Here is a 20583-nt window from a genome sequence, read left to right on the forward strand (position 1 = left end):
AGGGGACATGACAGACAGACAGCTCACTTAGGCCAGCAGGGGACATCAAGTGCCTGGTCAGAGGATGGAAAACAAAACAGGTTGGACAAGTCTCCTGGCCAAGCTTTGCAGCACGTTCCTGGATCTGCAGATGCACTAAGGTGGACTTTGTCAACCAGTGGACCTTGGAAAGATCCCAACCCTGGAGCAATGAAGCCAACAACTTCTCAGAACTATCAAAACCACTCAAATAACATCTTCAGAACACTCTTTCCCACATCAGGATCCCAAAGGCATCATCAAATAACCATCCCTATCCCTGCGGGCTAATGTAGTTTGACAACAAGGAGCAGCCCCCTTCCTTCCTTCCCTGTGGACAAAGGAGAAAAAACTTTGAAACATGTGTCTCACCCACCTTCCTCCATACCTGACCCTCCCCACCCTAATCAGAAGCCCATATGGGCACGCATCTCTCTCAATTATGTAAACAATATTAAAAAGAATTTTTTTTAATTTTTAAGTTTTTATGCAATATAAATTCACCTTCCAATCCCATTTTCCACGGTTGCTGAAGTGTTCTCAATCTGTTACTCCAACTGACATGATTTCCCACATCTGGAAATTAACTGAGTGAGCTATACACCTTGCTCTAATAATTTATAGTTCAATGAGAAAAAAAAAAATGGAGAAAGACTCAGCAGAGTAAAAGTGGGAAATGCAAACTTGGCTCCATGATAGCACTAACCATTGAGATTGACAGTGTTAGAAGTACTCCATCTGTGTCTCAGCCCCAATAAATCTCACAGCGACATTTGAGGTAGGAGCTGTCATTGAAGGGAGTGTGACACAGGCAGTTTAAGTAAGTTGCCCAGGATTCTTCAGCTTCCTAAGTGGGGAGCCACAAGTCAAACCAAATCAAACCAGTTCCAGTCAGAAGGTCTGAGAGGCTGTTGGAGTGTGCCCTATCACTCTGGTGGTCTCAAACAGGTGTCTTAAACCTTCCAAGCCAAAATTTCCTCATCTGTAAAATAAGAAGAAAAATCCCAAGCTTAGAGGTTATGAGACTGAAGAGGATTATTCTCGCCAAGTGCCTGGCAGTATCCTAGGCATGGCTGGCATCGGCCTTCAGAGGACCCAGACACCCACATGGTGTTTCTGAGATGCTTCCTCTGGTTACCTGCTTTTCTTCAACAGCTGCTAAGGCACTACCAATGAGAGGAGCGACCACACCAGGCGGGACTGGCAGCTGCCTGCCCACCCTCCTCTCCATCTTGCTAGATCCAAAGGACAATGAGATATCACTAGGTGATGACATGGGAAGAACAGCTTTCCCTGTCAACTCAAGAGCAACATTAATTGAATTATTTATGCATTGCTTTCCATGCACCATACTAGGTACTGGTTCTTATATTGGTCAAACACAGTCCTACAATCGGCGAGCTCTCAGCCCTACAGAGAGGAAATACATGTGCAAAATCTAACAGCCAGCCTGCAAGTGGGCAATCCATTTCAGGAAGCTATGCAGAAAGATAGTGGCTAGGCATCTCTGCCATGGAGCTCGCAGCCATGGTGCTCACACTGTGGGCAAGGCCAAACTATCAGGCCGTTCTAGCTCCTGACGAGCCTGTGCCTTGGGAAATTCCTACATCCATCTGCCTGTGTGTCTTCAGACTAAAACTATAATGCTGATAGTTTGCCTTTGGGAATTCTCAAATGCTCAGCTATGACATCAAGTCTTTTTTGTCAAGTCTGGCCAACATGTGATGTGAACATAATTATTCTGGACCTAGCCCAGCACATTCTTTATCTTGAAGGACCCAGTATTACAAGGCTTTCTAGTAAGGATCATGTGTTCAGAAACGTGTCAAGTTCAATTTTTCATGCTAGGCAAAGTCCAAGGCAGTCAATCACACTTCAGAGGCAACCTAGATTAAAATGCAATAACCATCTTTTTTTTTAATTTGACAGGGAGACAGAAGATCTTCCAGCTGCTGGTTGACTGCCCCCCAAAATGCCCAGAATCACCATCCTGCATCGGGCCAAAGCCAGAAGCGGGGAGTCATTCCCGGTCTCCCTAGTGGTGCCAAGGACTCAGCTACCTGAATTGCCATTTGCTGTCTCCCAGAGTCGGCAGTAGAAAAAAGTTAAAATCCGAAGTAGAGCTGGGAGGCCGGTACAGTAGCATATCTAGCTAATCTTTCACCAGCAACGTTGGCATCCTGTATCAGCATTGGTTCATATCTCAGCTGCTCCACTTCTCATCCAGTTCCCTACTTATCTGGGAAAGCAGAGAAGTTCAAATGCTTGGGCCCCTGAAACCTTGTGGGAGACCTAGAAGAAGCTCCTGGCTCTTAGATTCTTATCAGTCCAGCTCTAGCCACTGCAGCCATTTGAAAAGTGTGCCACCAGACAAGAGATATCTCTGCCTTTCTGTAAATCTGCCTTTCAAATAAAAAACTTTTTAAAATAAAAACCAAAAGAAATAGGGTCCGGTGCAGTAGTCTAGTGGCTAAAGCCTTCACCTTACAACCCTGGGATCCCATACTGATGCCAGTTCTAATCCCAGCTGCCCTGCTTCCCATTCAGCTCCCTGCTTGTGGCCTGGGAAAGCAGTCGAGGACAGCCCAAGGATTTGATACCCCACACCCACATGGGAGACCTGGAAGAAGCTCCTGGTTCCTGGCTTCAGATCAGCTCAGCTCTGGCCATTGCAGCTACTTGGAGAGTGAACCAACAGATGGAAGATCTTTTTCTCTGTCTCTTCTTTACTCTGTGAATCTGATGTTGCAATAAAAATAAATAAATATTTTAAAAATAAAAATATAAAAATGTATGAAGTTGGGACTTTCACCAAGCACTTAAATGTGGGTTGCAGCCACACGCCTGCCCATCCATCCCCTGTTCTTGAGGAATAGGAAGAGACAACCACAGTACCCTTCAAAAACTGAGGTTTCTTGATATCAGTTCTTAACAAAAAGACCGGAAGGAAACAAGGAAGGATGGAAAGAAAGAGGGCAGGAAAGAGAGGGAGGGAAGGAGAGAGAGAGAAAGAAAAGAAAAGAAAGAAAGAATGGAGGGAGGGAGGGAAGGAAGAAAATTTTGCTGTCAGGAAGAAAGAATGAGAGAGGGAAAAGGATTTTTACTATGAGCACCCAGCCCCTTACAGAAGTCACCTATTGAAATAGTGATGCTATGTAATAGAAGGACCATGCAGACTCCAATCGCCTTCAACCAGAAACATTCAGTTCTTGCTAACATATCCACAGAGCAACGTATCACATCTCAGGACACACCGTGTTACTCTGGACACTGGAGAAGCAGTGGTGCTGCTGGACTCACTAGAGGTCAAGTTCAGCCAGGCAAGTACACACATCATCCTCTGCCCACATCACATCCACTAGCATCCTGCTGGCCAAAGCAAGTCATGTGGCCAAGCCCCACATCAAGAACCAAGAAGTACAAACTGTCCCCCTGGAGGCCGCAACAGTGTTGTGAGCACCTAACACCGTTAAGGAGGAGGAGGAATCGGAGCCCTGAACGATGAGTGTCATTTGTTTCATTCTCTCTAGACAGCTAAGTAAACAGAGGCCCAGGAATTTGTCATTCATACAAGGGCAGTCTGTTATCCTAGCAGAATTAGAATTCAAATCTTCTGCCCTCTCTGGGCTCCATGGGAATGGATCCCTGGACACATAACTAACATTCATCTTATATAATCACATTCCATAACTCCACCTCCTCAAAGCTATCCATTCTCACCGGACAGACCCGTCACCCTGTCATCTAGCTTGAATGCTTGTTTGGGCCCTCCTACAGTGTCCAGAAAAACCACGTTACTCATAAATTATTTATGGTGAGAAATGAAAAGCAGAAAGCCCTAGCTACTTGGGACAGGCTTTATTGCCAATCTCTCCTCCCTGTAACCTGCACCCTAACACACAACCCACTCCCGCGACTGCTCTGAGCCTTAAACATGGCAGAGTGCAGGAGGAGATGGGGTGGCTGCAGAGAACAGAGCATGGGAGAAGCCACGGGGAAAGATAACGCTGGAACAAGGGGCTTTATTTCGCTGCCACCGCGCTGTGCAGTCGGCTCCCTAGGGTGCAGAGAAGGGCCAGAAGCCGCCTGGCTCAGCCTGTGGTACCCACACACTGGTCCTACAAAAGACACTCACAGAAGGCAGACTCTGGGCCTCGGATGTCTGAGAACCTGAGAACCGGATTGGCTCACGCAGTTCCATTCTGTAGAAAGACGCTTACCAAAAGCAAAACAAAAAGTAAAAGCAAAGCGCCTAGTGTGGCCCTGGCTGGGCCCTCCACGAGTTTCACTCCCTCTCGAGGGCATGAAGGGTGACTCCACGCGGGTGCACACACCCGGGTAGGTAGCTGGGGACAATCGGCTTGCTCCCTGAAATGCAGGCTTCGTGGTCCCGCAGTAGGTGTCTCGGCTCTCCGAAAGCAATGAAAGCAAAACTCCGGCCTGCAATTCCCCTGGGAGGACGCAACCACCCAGCCGAGGTCGAACAGCGGGGTGCTGGGAGAGGAGACAGCGGCTTTTTGGAACTGCAGGCCAGCCCCGCCGCCCTACTGCGGGACCCCACTGGCCACGCTGCGTAGGGGCTGGAGGTGGCATCGGGGACAGCTCCTGCCCTCCACTGCCAGCCGGCGCCGCCCAACACCCCCACCAGGATCAGGTCTGACAGCATTCATGCAAGCTCCTGGTGGTGGAGCGAGGACTGGCTAGTCCTGCCCCCACTCCGACCCTGGCGCCCTAGGGGCACGCAGCCAGTGAGACAGACCCCAGGCTGAGCCCCCAGCAGCGCTCCGTGGGCGCTCCCCCCGAAAGGCCGATCTGAGAGTGGAGTCCGTTCGTGACAGCCCGGGAGGCCCAAGGAAGCTGGCCCTGGTCCCCGCTCCTCGGCCCGAGAGCGGCGCGAGCTCCGGGCACGGGTTCCCGAACGCGGGCTTGGCTCTTTCGGGGCCGTGGCAGCTGCATCCCGGCTGGGAACGGAGAGGGGGGGCACTGCGGCGCTGCCAGGGCCTGGGGGCGGCGGGAGAGCTGGCCTGGCAGCTCCACCGCGAGTTTCCACGGGCGCGCGGTTGTGCAACCGCGAGGCGAGCGGAGCCGCGGGCGCCTCGGAAAACAAGCCGAGCCCATAAACAAAGCCACGTGGCCTCCGGGCCGGCGGGGGCCGGGCCAAGGGCAGGCGGCTCTTCCGGCAACAAAGAGCCGGGGCCAGAGGCCCGGGATAAATAGAGCGGCCCGGCCAGCCGCGCAACGCTCAGAGTCCGACGCCCAGCGATCCTTGCCGGTGCCGGCACTAGCCTCCAGCCCGCGGGCGCAGAGTCTCGGCTGCGCAGCCCCAGCCCTCAGCCCTCTGCGGGTCTCCGGCCCAGCACTCGGATCGTCCACCCGAGGCCGTCAGCCGGGTGCCGTCTTCCTGCCCGTCCCAGCTCGCGATCGCTCTTTTTTTGGTGCCATGCCATTCCTCGGGCAGGACTGGCGGTCCCCGGGGCAAAGCTGGGTGAAGACGGCCGACGGCTGGAAGCGCTTCCTGGATGAGAAAAGCAGCAGCCTGGTGAGCGACCTCAGCAGGTGAGGCGACCCGCCGCTGGCTTCCAGCTCCGCAAAGCAACCTGGCCCCAGCGGCGCAAGGGCCAGGCTTGGGGAGTAGATAAACTGGGGCTGGGCAGATCTGGGACTGGAAGAAAAGGGGGTCCTGCCCAGGGGAAATGAGTTGCCCAGATTTCTGCACAGGATACCAGAACACCGGAGACACGTTTCTCTTGGTGGTCAAGGTCAAGGTCTCTGAGCGGACATAACTGCTTACAGAACCCCATTCCCTTGGAGAATCTGACAACAGCCGCGGATCTTGTCCCCAGACGCCCTAACAGGCACACAACTTAAGGCCACCGCCACCATCCCACACAGCCCACCCCTGCTTGGCACCATTTGCACATTTGGGGGCGCAGGCGAGTGAGCCTAGTGCCTTTCACACACTGTGCAGCGTGCCCAGCACCAAGCGCCCCAGGCAGGGTGGGCACAAGTCGGGTGTCGGGTTTGGACGCGGGAGCGCCTCCGGGCTGTTCCCACGCTCGCGCGGGTGACCGCAGAATAGGCAGGGAGGGGGGAGTAGCCGGGGAAGGATGGCTGGCCGGCTGCTTCCTGGGGCAGCTGCGCATTCTTGCAGGAGTTAAGGACCCGTGGTGACGCCGAGGGGCGGAGGAGGGGAGGGAGGCGGAGGTGAAGCTTACTGCTTTCCCAGAGGGCCAGCGCTTGCACCTGTGTCCTCAGCAGAACCCGCCACCCCAATCCCATAGGCACCCGTGAGCGCCTGGACCGAGGGCCCACCTGAGAGCGGGTCTGAGATCCCTAAACTCGGTGCTCAGCTTCGCTGATGGTGCATGGTCTCCTAAGCTTCACAGCTACTCCCTGGCGGGCCATTTGTGAAAGGGGTTCCGGGTGGGATTGGGGACACAGCTGGAGTCACCCCAGGTTTCCTTTCCAGCTGCCTTTGCCAAGACGTCCCCTTGGGCTCTATGACTAAGCCAGGTTCCCACTTACTTGCCGATTCTGAGTTGGAGAAAGCTTTGGCAATCGATGTTAAGAAAACCATCAAGAAACTGGTTACTTTGGCAAGTTGTTTGTGATTTGTTAATATATCAAATTCCTTTTGTCTCCCAATAAAGAGAAGTAAATTATTTAACCCTGGATTTGGTCAGGAGAGACTGGAGAACTGATAAACCTTTAGAGACCAAGCTGGTTTGAGGCAGTCCAAGAGGAGTCAGGGGACTCCCGTGGAGATTTCTTGTAAAAAGCAGGTCCTTTATTTACAGCAAAACAAAATGACCCACTGTTGTCTCCAGACCATGCTGAGGCTACCATAGCTGCCAATTAGACCTCATTTGATCTACCTCAACAAAAAAAATGGAAAGGGACTAGAGCTGCCATCTGTCCTCCTTGCTCCAGAGCAGTGCTGCTGGCATATGCTGGCCCTTTGGTTCTGTGTGTGCACCGCCAGATCCCTTCCAGAAAGGTGCAGTGGTGGCCCACTGAGTCACCTCCGCATGGTCTCCAGGCTGCTCCTTCTCAGAGGGATGGGCACAAGTGAGAGGCTGCAAAGGGTGGGTCCTCTGTCTGACATGTGCTAACACTTACCCGCCTCCTGCTTCACAAGATAAGTTGGTGTCCATCTCCTTTCGACACAAGCAAGGCCTTGTGCCTCTCCATATTATGGAAGACCTGAGATGGCTTGAACTCTGCCTCCAAATTTAGATGAGACTGGGATCAGGTAGCCTCCTGCCCTCTTTGTCCTCCCTCCACCCCCCACTTTCTGGAGCCTCCTTTCTTCCTGTTTCACACCTTCCAAATTGGAGCTGTCACACTCATCAATCATCATTGCCAAAAATAGTGATCGATACCGTGACCACCTGCGGCCACTGGATGAGTCAGAGCTGAGGAACCACTTGATAGTCTCCCAGCAAAGAAGCCGGTTGTTTGTTTGCAGGGTCATTTTCCCGCCTCCCCCTTCTAACCCCCAGCAGCAATTGTAAACAATCCCTTCCCTGCTTAGCATGAGCAGCCTGCCAACTTCTTAAAAGCAGTTGGCCTTCTGAGGTCTGGGGTTGTCATCTCAGATATCCCTGCTGTTTTCCGTCTTGGTGACGTTTGCTCGGTGATGTCAGGTTTGGGCTGAGTGCCTGCCTGCATAGGTGAAGTTGAATGCTGCTCCTGTTAGAGGAAAACAAAAGGCAGGCCTCTGGAGAAGGGGAAGGGACTGTACAACTGAGGGCTACAGAGGCCTGGCCAACCTCTCTGGTCCCACCCCGCCGGGCCAGAGTGAGGAGCGGAGGACGCACTCGCTGCTTGTCAGTCTGCGCTCCCAGGTGGGGGTTGGCTGTGGCCTTGCCTTAGTGGCATACTTTTCTGGCCATTCTCTCTCTCTGTGTGGCCCAGCAACCTGTCCTCCTCCAGCAAATCTCAACACAGCTGGAGACCGTGAGAGGAGTTAAGATAAGCCTAAAGCAGGACTCCTTCTCTGAGATTGAAACAATATAAAAAGTGGATAAAATTAGGTGAGGCAATGAAGAATGCAAGGCAAGATGTCAGCATGCATTGGGATGCTCCAAGAATGCTTCCGAGAAGTAGTAGTTGAAGCCTAGCCCTCCTAACCAACCACCCCACTTCCCTTGGCTCCCCCAGGATGGGTAACCTTAGCCTCCGAGCCTTGGCAGCTCTTCTGCAGGCCTACACTTCTGCCATCAAAATCTCACCCTAATATTGGTTTATGTACGCTAGGGCTGGACCAGGAACCAGGAAGTCTGCCTTATTTCACTGGCCAAAAAAACAAGTCATAGTTAAGGTTTGATGAGTGCTTGCTGTGTCCCAGGCACTGTCCTAAGTGAGCCCTGTAGACTAGGTTGTTTGTTTCACTGTGCCAGCCAGATGCTAACCTTGTGAGTCTGAGGAAATCTGTTTATATACTTGAGAATTCAAAAGAAATCATGAAAAAGCACGAAACCTGCTAGTAAAAAAAAAAAAATTGGCACAAAAACATTTACCTGCATAACTTTTTACAATATGCACTTTCCATGAACTTCATGGAAACCCCTCACATGTATGGGTTCCAATTTTTTGGACTAAAATCATATCTGAATTCCACTTTCCCACAGGCTTTCTGAAGCACATTCCAAAAGTCTTTGCAGGAAAGACAATGCACTCTTAAATGGTTCTTACTGCATTTGAAATGAGAAAAATGAGAAACTGGCTTCATTGATTTTCATTCCCTCCTTTATCTGCTGCTAAAATGGTCTTCCTTATGGTCTTTTCTTGGAATCCTTCCACCTTTCCGAAAGTCATCTTAGTATCAGTCATGTGTTCCATGGTGGTGAAGGCTACGGAAAAGGAGCTCATTCCAGACCTAGACCTACAAAAACCAACGTTAGTAAGAACTGACTATAAAAGAACAGCTTGGTGGCATTGTTAAGTTTTAGCGACGAAAGCAGCCTCATTGAGATGACTTTGCTTCTTTGAAAGAAAATCAAGGAATTCTGCAACTCCTAAACAGTGGTGGTTTTCCTTTTTCCAAGTCTCAGTCTCAGTTTTCCCCTGGGGTTTCATTTCCTTGAACTGGACATGATTGAAATCTTACTGAATATAGGATTGTTAAAAAGAAAATATATACAGGCAGGCAACAGAAATAAACTCCAGAGCCCTTCTTTCCAGAACCTTCTCTGAAAACCAAAGCTTAATCCCAAACACAGAGCATGCCACTTCTCTCTGGTGACATTATTCTACCTTCTCCACGGAGTGATCAGCCTCTGTTACGTCAAGTTCTTCCATAGAAATGAATCCTTCAGGCTCCAGGCAGGTGGTTTGTCGCTTCTGTTGGAAAAGCAAGCAGTCAATTTCCTTGCAAGGAACCCTTTTAGTTAGTAAAGAACATGACTAAACTTAAATGCTCCAACTGCCTGAGAATGGCCACTGTCCATGACCCAAACTCTGTAAGTTTCTACAGAATCTTCCACTGGCAAAAGTTGAGATGGAAAGAAAGGCAGCTTATAAGTTATTATTATCTGGTAGTGCGGAGATTCTTCCCAATAAGTCCTCAGGTGGGATTTTTGCATCCAGAATATTCCTGCATTGGCTTTCAGATGCTTTAGTAGGTTGTGAACACGCAGTGGCCTTCATCCCATCCCCTTCTCTTTTCCTCAGTTTTGACATGTTCTTAGATCAGCCTCAAGGACTCCCAGTTCTGTTCTGTCTTTATTGTGCCCCTCCCCATGCCCTGCTGACCTTGGAGCAGATAACCAACCAGTCAGGCATTTTGCATCGCGACAATCACTCAAGTAGACAAACACAGGCTCACATGTTACACACAGACTGCCCCAAACATTCACCCTTGGCTTGTTTGAGAAAAATGCCTCCGCAGAGAGAGGACACATTCTATCTGAAACCTAAAAATATCCTCTTTCCCTGAATTAGAAGGAGAAGGTTAGTGATATTGGGAAGCTTAATAAATGGCAAGAAGCATATCCCCAGGAGGGAAGGCCAACAAGCGACGGACTTTCCATTGTGCTTGTCCCCATCACAGGCCCACAAGAGCAACCCTAAGAATGTGGTGCAGATGCTAAAGCACTTCATGTAAAATACTTACAAGCATTTTAGCAAGAGACTTGTTAAACCCACCAAAGTGCTACTTGAGAGATGCTGTTGCCACAGAAGCATCCTGAAAATGGTTTCAAACCCACGGTTTGCTTTTCGGCTACTCACACAATAGCAGTGGCTTAGAGGACCGCAGGTGCAGCTCATTTTACCCAACAAATGTTATGTCCAAAAAAGAGAGAGAGAAGTAAGATCACCTATTAAATTCAGTGGCAGTGCTCAGAAATTTAAAGGTGGCATAACAAAAAGCCCCCTCCAATTTACACTTTACCAATTGGCATCATAAATGCTGTCATAAGTACCCCATGGAGGTAACCTATCTTCCCTTCACACCTTGCTATTTTTTCTGTACCCTCTCTGGGAATCAGAGATGCACTTTGAAGCTACGTTGTGTAGTGCAGGGAACTCATCAACCACCCTCAAACCATAGCTCACCTGCTGAGAGGGATACACAGCTGGCCTTGAGCCTGGCCATCATCCTTCAGTGCCTTGTCAACAGGACAGGTACATGCACTCCATGTCTTTTCAGTCCTACAGCCTGATGAGGTCTGATCCTGCTTTGTGGGAGTGAGCACCCTGGGTCTGCACCTCACACAGCCCAATGCCGAATGCTAGCTAAGGAACATGGATTCCCTCAGCAGCTATCACTGTGCACAGTCAACAAGTGTTAGAAATGAAGCTTGAAAGTCTGTTTTTGGTAAAGACACGATCGATACCTACTAATTCAAGCAGCCTGGGCGCACTTTACACAGTACAGCAGGGAAGTTCTGCCTCAGTCAGGCTTTTCTTTACGATGCTCAGAGTGACACATTTGCAAAATGAAAGTACTGTGTGTTAAGTGACACCACCAGCGCTGTCACCCATTCCTCCCCCCCACACACACACAAGCCGCTCAGCACGCTGGCTTCAGTAATGTTTCGACCCCTGCCCTGTGCTTCTCCACAGTGCACAGAGCTGTGCGTCAAGCCACAATGGCAGGCACTGTTAGGGAATTCAAAAGAAGTCGTAGCCCCCATTCCTGCTTCCCACAAATATGACAACATCTCAGCCTGAAACAGGGAAGTCTGTTGCCTGTGTAGACTTCAGTGGAGTGATTCTTTTATTGTTTTGTTTTGGTTGAGACGCGCGCGCGTGTGTGTGTGTGTGTGTGTGTGTGTGTGTGTGTGTGTGTGTTTTAGAACCCAGGAAGCTATTTATAGGACAAGCTCCTCTCATAAGCCTTGCTGTTCCATCTCACCCTCTGATGTGCTGTTCACAGTTACTGCAGCAAGGAGGTGTACAACAAAGAGAACCTCTTCAACAGCCTCAACTACGATGTGGCAGCCAAGAAGAGAAAGAAGGACATACTGAACAGCAAAACCAAAACTCAATGTAAGCCGTGTGCTTGGAATGTCAACAGAGAGCTGTTTAAAGTGAGCTGTGCTTGGCCTCTGAGATCAAACCTCCCATTCCCTGGGGCAGGCACCGTGTGTACTCTGCAGAGGTTGCCCAGATCCCTGCACACAGAGACCTGGCTGTTTATTTTTAAGGTTTATTTTATTTTTAATTGGAAAGGCAGACTTAAGACAGAAATCTTCCATCTTCTGGTTCACTCCGCAAATAGCCACAATTGCCAGAGCTGAGCCAATCCAAAGCAAGGAACCAAGAACTTCTTTCAGGTCTCCCACAAAGGTGCAAGGTCCAAGAACTTGACCCATCCTCCGCTACTTTCCCAGGCCACAAGCAGGGAGCTGGATGGGAAGTGAAGCAGCTAGGACACGAAGTGGCACCCATCTAGAATGCCAGCACTTACAGGCAGAGGATTAGCTTATTAAGCCACCATGATAGCCCTCTGGCTGTGCACTATATGAACAAGATTACATGTTCTGTGCTGGATTCTTTGTAATGACTAGTCACAGCTAGTCATTTGCTAGCTGTGGTGGGTTTTTTTTCCCCCTGCTTATTCCTTGCGTTTGACAAAGATTGTATCGTTATTATATAATGATGTTCTCACTTGAAACAACTCTGGAGTGTGCTTTTATTCTGAACTGTGGTTTGGAAAGAGATGTTCTCCATCTTTCCTTACATAAGTATTACCAATATTTCTAGCTGATGTAATCAAGTATCAGCAGAGAATATAAAGTTCTATTAATAAGCAGGAATTGGGGCCCAGCATGGTAGTCCAGCAGCTAAAGTCCTCACCTTGAACGCACCAGGATCCCATGTGGGTGCCAGTTCTAATCCCAGGAGCTCCACTTCCCATCCAGCTCCCTGCTTGTGGCCTGGGAAAGCAGTAAAGGTGAATCACTGGATGGAAGATCCTCCTCTCTGTCTCTCCTCCTCCTCTCTGTATATCTGACTTTTTTTTTATTTATTTAAAAACAAATATATCTTTTTTTTAAAAAAAAGCAGGAATCATAGGCTGTATAAATTCAGTTATCTACTGCATGATGACTTCCTCATCTTGTTTCTGATTTCTTTTTTTATGGCCTCATGTAAGTTTTAGGTTTAGCATCTAAAACAAACTTGTGCCTCATTATTAGCTTTTTGGTTTGTTTTGTATTTTTACTTTGTTATAGTAAATCCAATCACCAAATGCTTAGGACGAAACAATTTATAGCCCCATCCATATCCTGCTGAAATTAGCATTTGTATCTTGGATTGTCAGTAGAGTCTTGGGTTTTTATCAAAATGTCTTCAGTCTAGAGTAAATAAAAGAAAAGTGTGTCCAAATTCTCACACATTACAAGTTCTAAAGCTCTCTCGTTGCTGTTTGGTCTCCACAGATTTCCACCAAGAGAAGTGGATTTATGTTCACAAAGGGAGCACTAAAGAGGTGAGCATCAACCCGCTCATTAAAGTTATGCTGCTCCTGAAGCCTCCCACACAGGAAGCCGGGCACTGGCATGGCCACCAGTCGGGACTGTCTTCTAAGTTGGTAGGGTGGGAGGGTGGAGGGCGGCTAGCAACAGCTTTCTGTCTCCCCAACCATCAGAATTTGAGGCCAGGGAGCAAGAAGGGTGCAGAAGTCAACAGATGCACTCATCCGGCCTGCAGGAAGGTCACATACATCCGAATGCTCTGTAAAGATAAATGTGCCTGATTCTGCATGTGGCTGCAAAGTCCTGGGTTTGGACTCTGGTCAGTGCTTTCCTTGTGTCCTGAGATCTCTTCAGCCCCCAACTTCACTAAGGTGCAGCCCCTCAGAAGGGCTGATCAAAGTACAGCCAAAGCCCATAGCACCTGCTCAGCATGGTATAGGAAGAGAGAAGGCATCCTCAGAGCCACGCTTAGGCTTTCAACAGGCAGACAAACTGCACATGTGTGCAGTACTTTACAGAGCTGTTTCACATGCATATGGTATTATTTGGGCGTTTAGTTGTAGAACCAGAGTACAAGGCAGTGGCATAAGTTTTTCCCTCACTGTAGGGACCTCAGAGAATACCCTGTTGCCTCTGGGATTAGGGGCCCAAAAGGGACCAGTGACACACACCAAGACCACCCAGATGTGCATAACATGGCTGGGACTGTGAGCCCTGGGACTAGTGCCCTGAAAACATCTTTTGCTTCTTCATGAAGCCTTTGTGATGATCTTGCTGATCACTCTGAGAGTGGTACTCTGTGCCAGGCAAGGCACAGGTGGGCTATGTGACAGGTGCCAGCCTTCAGGATCTCACCCAGCATAACATCCACCTCTCAGTCCCTCAGGGCTAAGCCACTGCTTTTGCAATTTTCCCAGATGAGTGTGTGCAGAGAACAAGGGCCCAAATACATGTCATGAAAAGGAGCAGTTAACACAGGAGTCACTGACTAAAGCTTCTGCCACCAGCATAGACATTTTGGGGGCTCACAAGGATTATGGGTGCAAAAGAAACCCAGCATCAGGGTGACCTTAGATGGGTCTTGGGCTTGCTCGGTGGCATCCAGCTGGATTGCTCTGGAGAAATGACCTCCTCGTGGTGAAAGTAACCTCTGTGCCTAATTTCGCACACAGCGCCATGGATACTGTACCTTGGGGGAAGCCTTCAATAGACTGGACTTTTCCACAGCCATTCTGGATTCCAGAAGGTTTAACTACGTGGTCCGGGTGAGTCTCAAGGCTGTCTAGCCGAATCATCTCTCTGGATTGTTCCAAAGACATATCTTCCCACCAAAACATACCTCTTTATGACTGCCTGAGAATTTTTGAGGCAAACAGAAAACAGACTCAACCTCCCTTTTTGTGACATAGTTCAAGGTCATAGGTAGTTGCCACAGGAATGTATGTGATATTGACCTTGACAGACTAGCGCTGCCATAATACCTCAGCAAGTCAGCACCCTTCAGTGAAACGTCCCTCCCAGCCCCTTTCCAGCTTGCACCCTCTCTCCATGCCCAGCGCATAGATAAATGGGCATGGAGAGTCAGCCATGCCCATTTATCTATGGGGCTCTGGGAGCAACATCACAAGACCTAAGCAGGAAGGGAGACCCAAGGTGAGTGGTGAGTGCCTCTGCTTGTTTGAGAAGTCTTCCACACCTGCATCTCTCATTATTCTTACTTCTTGTCCTGCTTCACCAGACTCTGGTAAGCCTCAAGGCATTCTTGGTTCAAGCCATAAGACTAGATGAGTTCAAAGCACCTTTGTGTTTCTTTCCCAGAACTCCCTCCAGCCCTCACCCCCTTGTGCTAAGAACAGTCAGTTTCCTGTCTACCTGAGGCCTCCAACTTGTTGGTAGAGGTCTGTCACTTTCCATTTGAAACATTCTTTTCAAAATAAATACATAAATAAATGAGTCATGAGCTTTAGAAAAATATGAACGATGGAAGAAGTGAAGCAAAGAAACTGAACTGTTTCTTACAAGTCATTGGTTGGTCGTTGCTTTTCCTCCAAAGCTCCCCTGTGCATTTGTCAATATTCAGCCTGGGAGGCAGCAGCTGACATTGGGGGTTTTAGGCTCCAAAAGCAGGAGGGAACGATTCCCCTTCTGGGTACTGGCGTGGTTTTGGTTTTCTTTATCCTTGCTGTACTGAGCTGGTCATTGCCATGTCATTGAGTCAGATGATTGTGAGCACTTGGCCAGAATGATGACCTTCAAACCCGCTTGGGGCATGCATCATTCACAAGTCCTCCAAGCGGATGCAGGCTCAGCCTGCCCAAGCAGCACAGCCTGCCGAAAGTCCCAGGCCTGCAGCACCAGGTTAGGAACTGTGAGCCAAGCCCAAGACACAGGAGCACATAGGTCTGTTCCAGCTAAGCCCTATTTCCAATCCAAAAGGAATAAAAATGGGAGCCCTCCCTGGGTGACAGGTCCATGTCGTTCAACATTCAACAGAACTGCCAGTTGAAGGAGGTCACCCAGCCCTCCTGGTGCCTGAAAACTAATCCACAGGGGTTGGAAGTGGGCCCAGGAAGACCTGGAAACTTCTGTTGCTAAGAATATGAATAGTTTCCATCTTCAACGTGTTGGAGGAAGGCACCTAGATGTAATGTCTTCCTGTGATCTTGTTATCCAAATGGCTGTCCCTGCTACCTCCTTTTTCTCGCACAAGAAAATCAGCAAAGGAACAAAAATCACAACAGTGAAAATTCTACTTCACACAGTTATAGACCTCAGCACCTTTCAGCCTTTCTCTAATCCTTCGAAATGCACAATCTTGTTTCCAACAAGACTGTAAAATGACGAGGTCAAGATATGAAACTTCAGGAGTGATGCTTACAACTACTACAGTGAAGTTTGTGCTAGGAGAGGCTGTAAAGTCAAATGGCCTGGGGTCAGGTCCCCAATTTGTCTGATTTCAAGTCATTTCCTCATTTCCTCTGAAGTCCTGGTTTTCTGCTCTGTGTAGGGGGCTTCAGCTCAGCTTCCTAGGGGTCCTCCTGAAACTCAGGATTTGTACCTGATAGTAGCTACTTGGGAACTACATCATGAGTGCTTTCCTTTGAATGAGATAAAGTTGGAGAAACTGCCAAAGACTTTTCAAGGTGTCAGGTTCAACAATAGTGGGTAAATAGCCAATGTGGGGAAGGACCCTTTGTTTCCCCTTCACCATTAGAGACCTCTGCCATTTGAGAAATGTTATATTTACAAATAACTCAAAGCATGCTAATGGAAGGCACTGTGTGTTTAGGTCTTCTTTCTTAGGAACATAGTATAGTTCTCTGATACTCTTCTTATCGTTAAACCAACCCTGCAAAGAAACCTGCCACTGAATTATCCCCCCAGCTTGCTACTTTGATCCAACGGTGATTTGATGCTGCAGTACTATCTTGGTTTCACTAAAGAGCTAAACCAATTTTGATGGCCATTTGGGGAAAGAAAAGAAAAAAGAAGATCTGAAACCTTTAAAGCCAAGACACATTTTTGAAACTAAAGGCAATTTTTTTTTAAATTGTGTCTTCCTGCTGGTTGATACTGTCCCACAGAGTCACACACAGATCATGAAAGACCTGACCTGCACTGCTGTCTCAAAGTTGTCTTTATCAGGTGGTGAGAAAATTCCATGGCCGCTTTGGGGACCTGAAATGTTTTTTTTGGAAGGTTTTCCTATAGTATTTTTGTATATCATTTTAATCAGCTTCAAGCTATGTACCTGTTCCTCCTTCCTTCCCCACCCTCTGTCAATGGCTTATCATGCACTATTAATTTAACTGTGTGTTAAAGCTTATCCTGTGCCTGGAGACCAGAAGTGGAGCCAGCTGTGGGGTAGGAGGAGGTGAGGGCACAGAGAGGCAACTGGACAAGGTGGGTCTCCAGCATCAAGTCAAGCAGAAGCAGGTTCAGGGACCCCCACCAGCTGTGGCCCAGCAGTTGTCAGTACTGGCTGCACTTGGAGCCCCCGGTAGAACACAGGAGCACACCTCTAGAGCTCCTCACTGAATCCACAGATAGTGGTGCCCAGGAACTGCTGTGTTTCTAGAATCTTCCAAATGATGCCAATGAGTCTTCACATTTGTGAACCAGCTCCAAAACTCCTTTGGGACCCAACTTTTCTATTTTAGATGGTAAAGACAGACAGAGGCAGGACATTCTAAATGCGGCCTCTTGGCTATATCCTGTGGTCCCTCAGGAATTAGTGATGGACAAGAGGGTAACCCCTCCCACATCCTGGCTCTAAGGTCCATATGTGTGGCTAGGATACTTTTGCAAATCCATCCCTTAGCCATTTAAACCAAGACACAAGGATAAACACAGTAGCAGAGAAGTTTGGTGAGGATGAAAAGTACAATGGGTAAATATAGGTGATGCATAGGGACATGTCATGTATGTTTGAAAATGTGCTGTCACTGATTTTCCAGAAAGTAGGACTTAAACATGCACACCTCTTTCCAGAGTGGTTAAATCTCCATCTGTAGACTACCTATGGTTGGGGCAAAGATATTAGACATTGTCTGTGCTCAGATTTGAGTGACAGAGAATTTATGGCCTGCACATCTGAAATATATGCTAGCTAGCCATTTGCAGGGGGGAAAAAACCAGGGTGAACCCTGCTGTCTAGGATAACTGGTGAGTTGAGAAATATGCTTCATGAGACAGACTTTGAAAAGTACAAGGATGTGGTAGAGCCAGAGGAGCTATGAAGTTTCAGCAGGTGGGACCATTGGAGGCAGCACATCCAAAGACTTCAGGGATGAAGTGGACTTGAGCTGGTCATGAACAAGGATGGAACCCAGGACGACGGGCTGGAGGCAGGTGGATCTTGGGTCTGTTTGACATGGATAGAGAGCAGTATAGTATGCTTAGAACTATGGATCAGCTAAGGATGCTGTTGTGTGCTGGTTCTACACAATCTTAGACAAGCTTCACTTACTCATCTGTCAAACAGGAGTGGTGAGACTGGCATCCCTCAGAGCTGTGGTGAGGACTAATTGAAAGAAACAGTTTCTAGTACATGGACCGTATACAGTAAGAAGTAAGTAAGCAGTAGTGACAGTTGTTCATTTTTAACTGTCCTGAAAAGGAAGTGGGACTGACTTGAGAAAAGACTTTGAATGCAAGGTTATCCAAGATGACATCATCTGATGAGCAGGAGGAAGCTGCTGGGTAGAGTGGCATTGCAGAAAGTCAGTCCCAGGTGTCATCAACTACGGGATTACAACACTGTTGCTGTGCATTTTTCTGAGTCCATCCCTGTCCTCTACTTTGGTGGACACAGGCAGGCTGGGCTATCAGCAGCATTTAGAAGCAGCATGTTAGTCCATATTAAAGCTGAAGAAGCAGAGGCCAAGGGTCTGAGGGGTTTATGCAAAATCACCCAGCCAGAGAGAGATGAGGGATAAAAGCAGAACCTAAGCAGGGTTCTTCCCCTCCTAGTCCAGTGTTCTCTCCCTCTACTATGTTGCCTGGCTGGTAAAAACAGGAGGGAACCTGCTGTTTTATAATCACATGTCTGCCTGCACATGCGCACACACACAGGCGCATACACCACACACACACACACACACACACACACACACACACACACACGAGTGCCAGCATGACCTTTGACCTGCCACTCCCCTCCTCCATGTAACCATACCTGCCATCTTCAGCCCTGGCAGGTCGTGGGGAACCTGACCCCAGTTGAGTAGTAAACTGACTCCTCTGCACAAGTGGATGAGGAAGGACAGATTAAAAGCTTGCAAGCCACCTGCAAGCAAAAAACATCTCACTCTGGAACCATACACGTTCTCACTTTCTCCCCCATCACCACTCTGCGTTCTCTCCAATGTTTCCAGCAAATTACCACATTCCTACTGCCCCTAAAAGCATTTTCCAAAAAAACATGTTTTAGCTTAAGTTGACTGGCGGTTTGGCAAAGGAAAAGCTGAAATATGGCACAATGGTTCAAGTTTAAACCCAATGCCTTAAATTAAGGGCGTGCTGTTGCCAAGCCACTGGTGAATCACAATGTGCAGGAGGGGCCTAGCCCTTCCCACAGGTTCCTCTGCCACAGTGACCTTCAACTCATTTGGAGCAGTACACACATTTGGTGGCCTTCAGGCACCCGGGAGTGGGGGTGGCCTAGCCACTGGGTCTTCACATCTGGGCATATCTGGGAGAGGGTAAGGAGGCCAACAGCCCCTATGGCAACAGCAGAGTCAGCAGAGTAGGGCCATGTCCCCACTTGAAAATGACTTCCAGGGATGATAGCAGATTGTGGGAATTGGCTGGGCCCTTAAACAAGGAGCTAGGTAGGAGTCTCGGGGCATGCCAACTAGGCTGCTGGTGGTTGAGAGGAGAAAGTCTGCCTCCCTCTGAATTCCAACATGTTGCGATTATTATTATGCACGCAGGCCAGCAGTCCTGCAAGGATTCCAGTGCTCCCAGAAGTGTGGAACACTTACAACTAGGAGGGCAGAATTAAGGGGTGCCCATGCAAAAGCAGAAACTGGTGAAGAAGTAGGGATCACCCAACCCAACAGAAGTATTGGGGTGCTTGCAGAGGTAGGAGGCACCTATACAAACAGGGACAGATTAGAGTAATAAATAATGATAATAATTTTAGCATGCATTGCTGATCTATGTGTATTGCTATGTCCACTGTAAAGTCACGCACCTACACAAGCTATCAACAATGGTATTCATACAATAGTGATGCTGTGAGCATTTCAGCTGAGTTCAAACACGTGGAAAGCTTTAGATGAACTCCTGGCACATACGGAGCACTCAGCAGGTGCAATAGTTGTTACTGTTCCTGCCATCACCATCTTTAGGAACATTATTCAGGGAGACCTTAAAAAGCACCCAGAAATAGAAATTTAAAAGGAAATAAAACCTCAAGGTTACTATTTTATTATTATGCCATCTGATTTTCTTTCTCATCCCGTTTTGGAAACAGCTATTTGACATCATTTTTTCCTTTTGTGGAATCAGATTCTACACATACATAACCACAGGCCCAGAAATATATATACTTTAAAATCCTACCTAGGTTTTTAGGCACCGTTGGGTGCTTAACATTCAGAGGAATGTGCCAAATTGGACAGGTAGGCTGGGTTTCAAGTGCCAGATCAGCAGACTTTTTCCATCCAGCATGGGGTGTCAGTGACAGGACTTGACACCACCCTCTAAGTGGATATGACCTAGAATCAGCAGGCCCTGCCTCTCAATGGTGCCAATGAAGAGACTGACAATGGCAAAGAATAGAAAATCAATAGCATCCCCCAGTCAGACCTGCATCTATGACAAGTTGCTGCAAGTGAGTGCTTTTTAAATCCCTAGAGAGGTATTTCTGCATTAAAAAGATACCCAGTGTTGCCACAGTCACTTGAGAATCATCTGAGGACTGCCCATTACTGTCAGGTGCATGGGGCTACCTTGGGTGACAAGGCCAGGCTACTTGAGTACTTGAATGTGGTCCTGTCCAGAGATGCTGGTGGTAACTTCTCAGAAGCGGCAGAACCTGACCTTAACTGTCCCTCTTTGGATCTGACCATAAATGGAGAGGCAAGGAGAAGGCTTTCAGGGACACATGACATGAATAGAGATCTGGAAATGA

General features: G+C 48.3%; 2 protein-coding genes across 3 annotated transcripts in view; one reads left to right on the forward strand and one right to left on the reverse strand.

The window, feature by feature from the left end:
* Window positions 1-5064: 5064 nt before the first annotated feature.
* The window catches only part of FBXO32 (F-box protein 32), a 35487-nt gene continuing 19968 nt past the window's right edge, over window positions 5065-20583 (forward strand). Inside the window, exons 1-4 of one of the 2 annotated variants that reach the window (XM_040979334.1) lie at window positions 5065-5574; window positions 11402-11514; window positions 12909-12958; window positions 14117-14209. In XM_040979334.1, the coding sequence (XP_040835268.1) occupies window positions 5459-5574; window positions 11402-11514; window positions 12909-12958; window positions 14117-14209 (372 nt within the window). In that variant the 5' untranslated portion in view covers window positions 5065-5458. The remainder of the gene's footprint in view (window positions 5575-11401; window positions 11515-12908; window positions 12959-14116; window positions 14210-20583) is intronic. The other variant, XM_040979333.1, reaches the window with a different exon arrangement.
* Window positions 8748-20583, reverse strand: part of NTAQ1 (N-terminal glutamine amidase 1) — a 94639-nt gene continuing 82803 nt past the window's right edge. Inside the window, exon 6 of the mRNA XM_040979339.1 lies at window positions 8748-9363. Coding sequence (XP_040835273.1) covers window positions 9335-9363 — 29 coding nt within the window. The 3' untranslated portion in view covers window positions 8748-9334. The remainder of the gene's footprint in view (window positions 9364-20583) is intronic.

Source organism: Ochotona curzoniae, unplaced genomic scaffold, assembly GCF_017591425.1.
Source record: "Ochotona curzoniae isolate NIBS_2020 unplaced genomic scaffold, NIBS_Ocur_1.0 contig_3190, whole genome shotgun sequence".
NCBI classification, from domain to species: Eukaryota; Metazoa; Chordata; class Mammalia; order Lagomorpha; family Ochotonidae; genus Ochotona; species Ochotona curzoniae.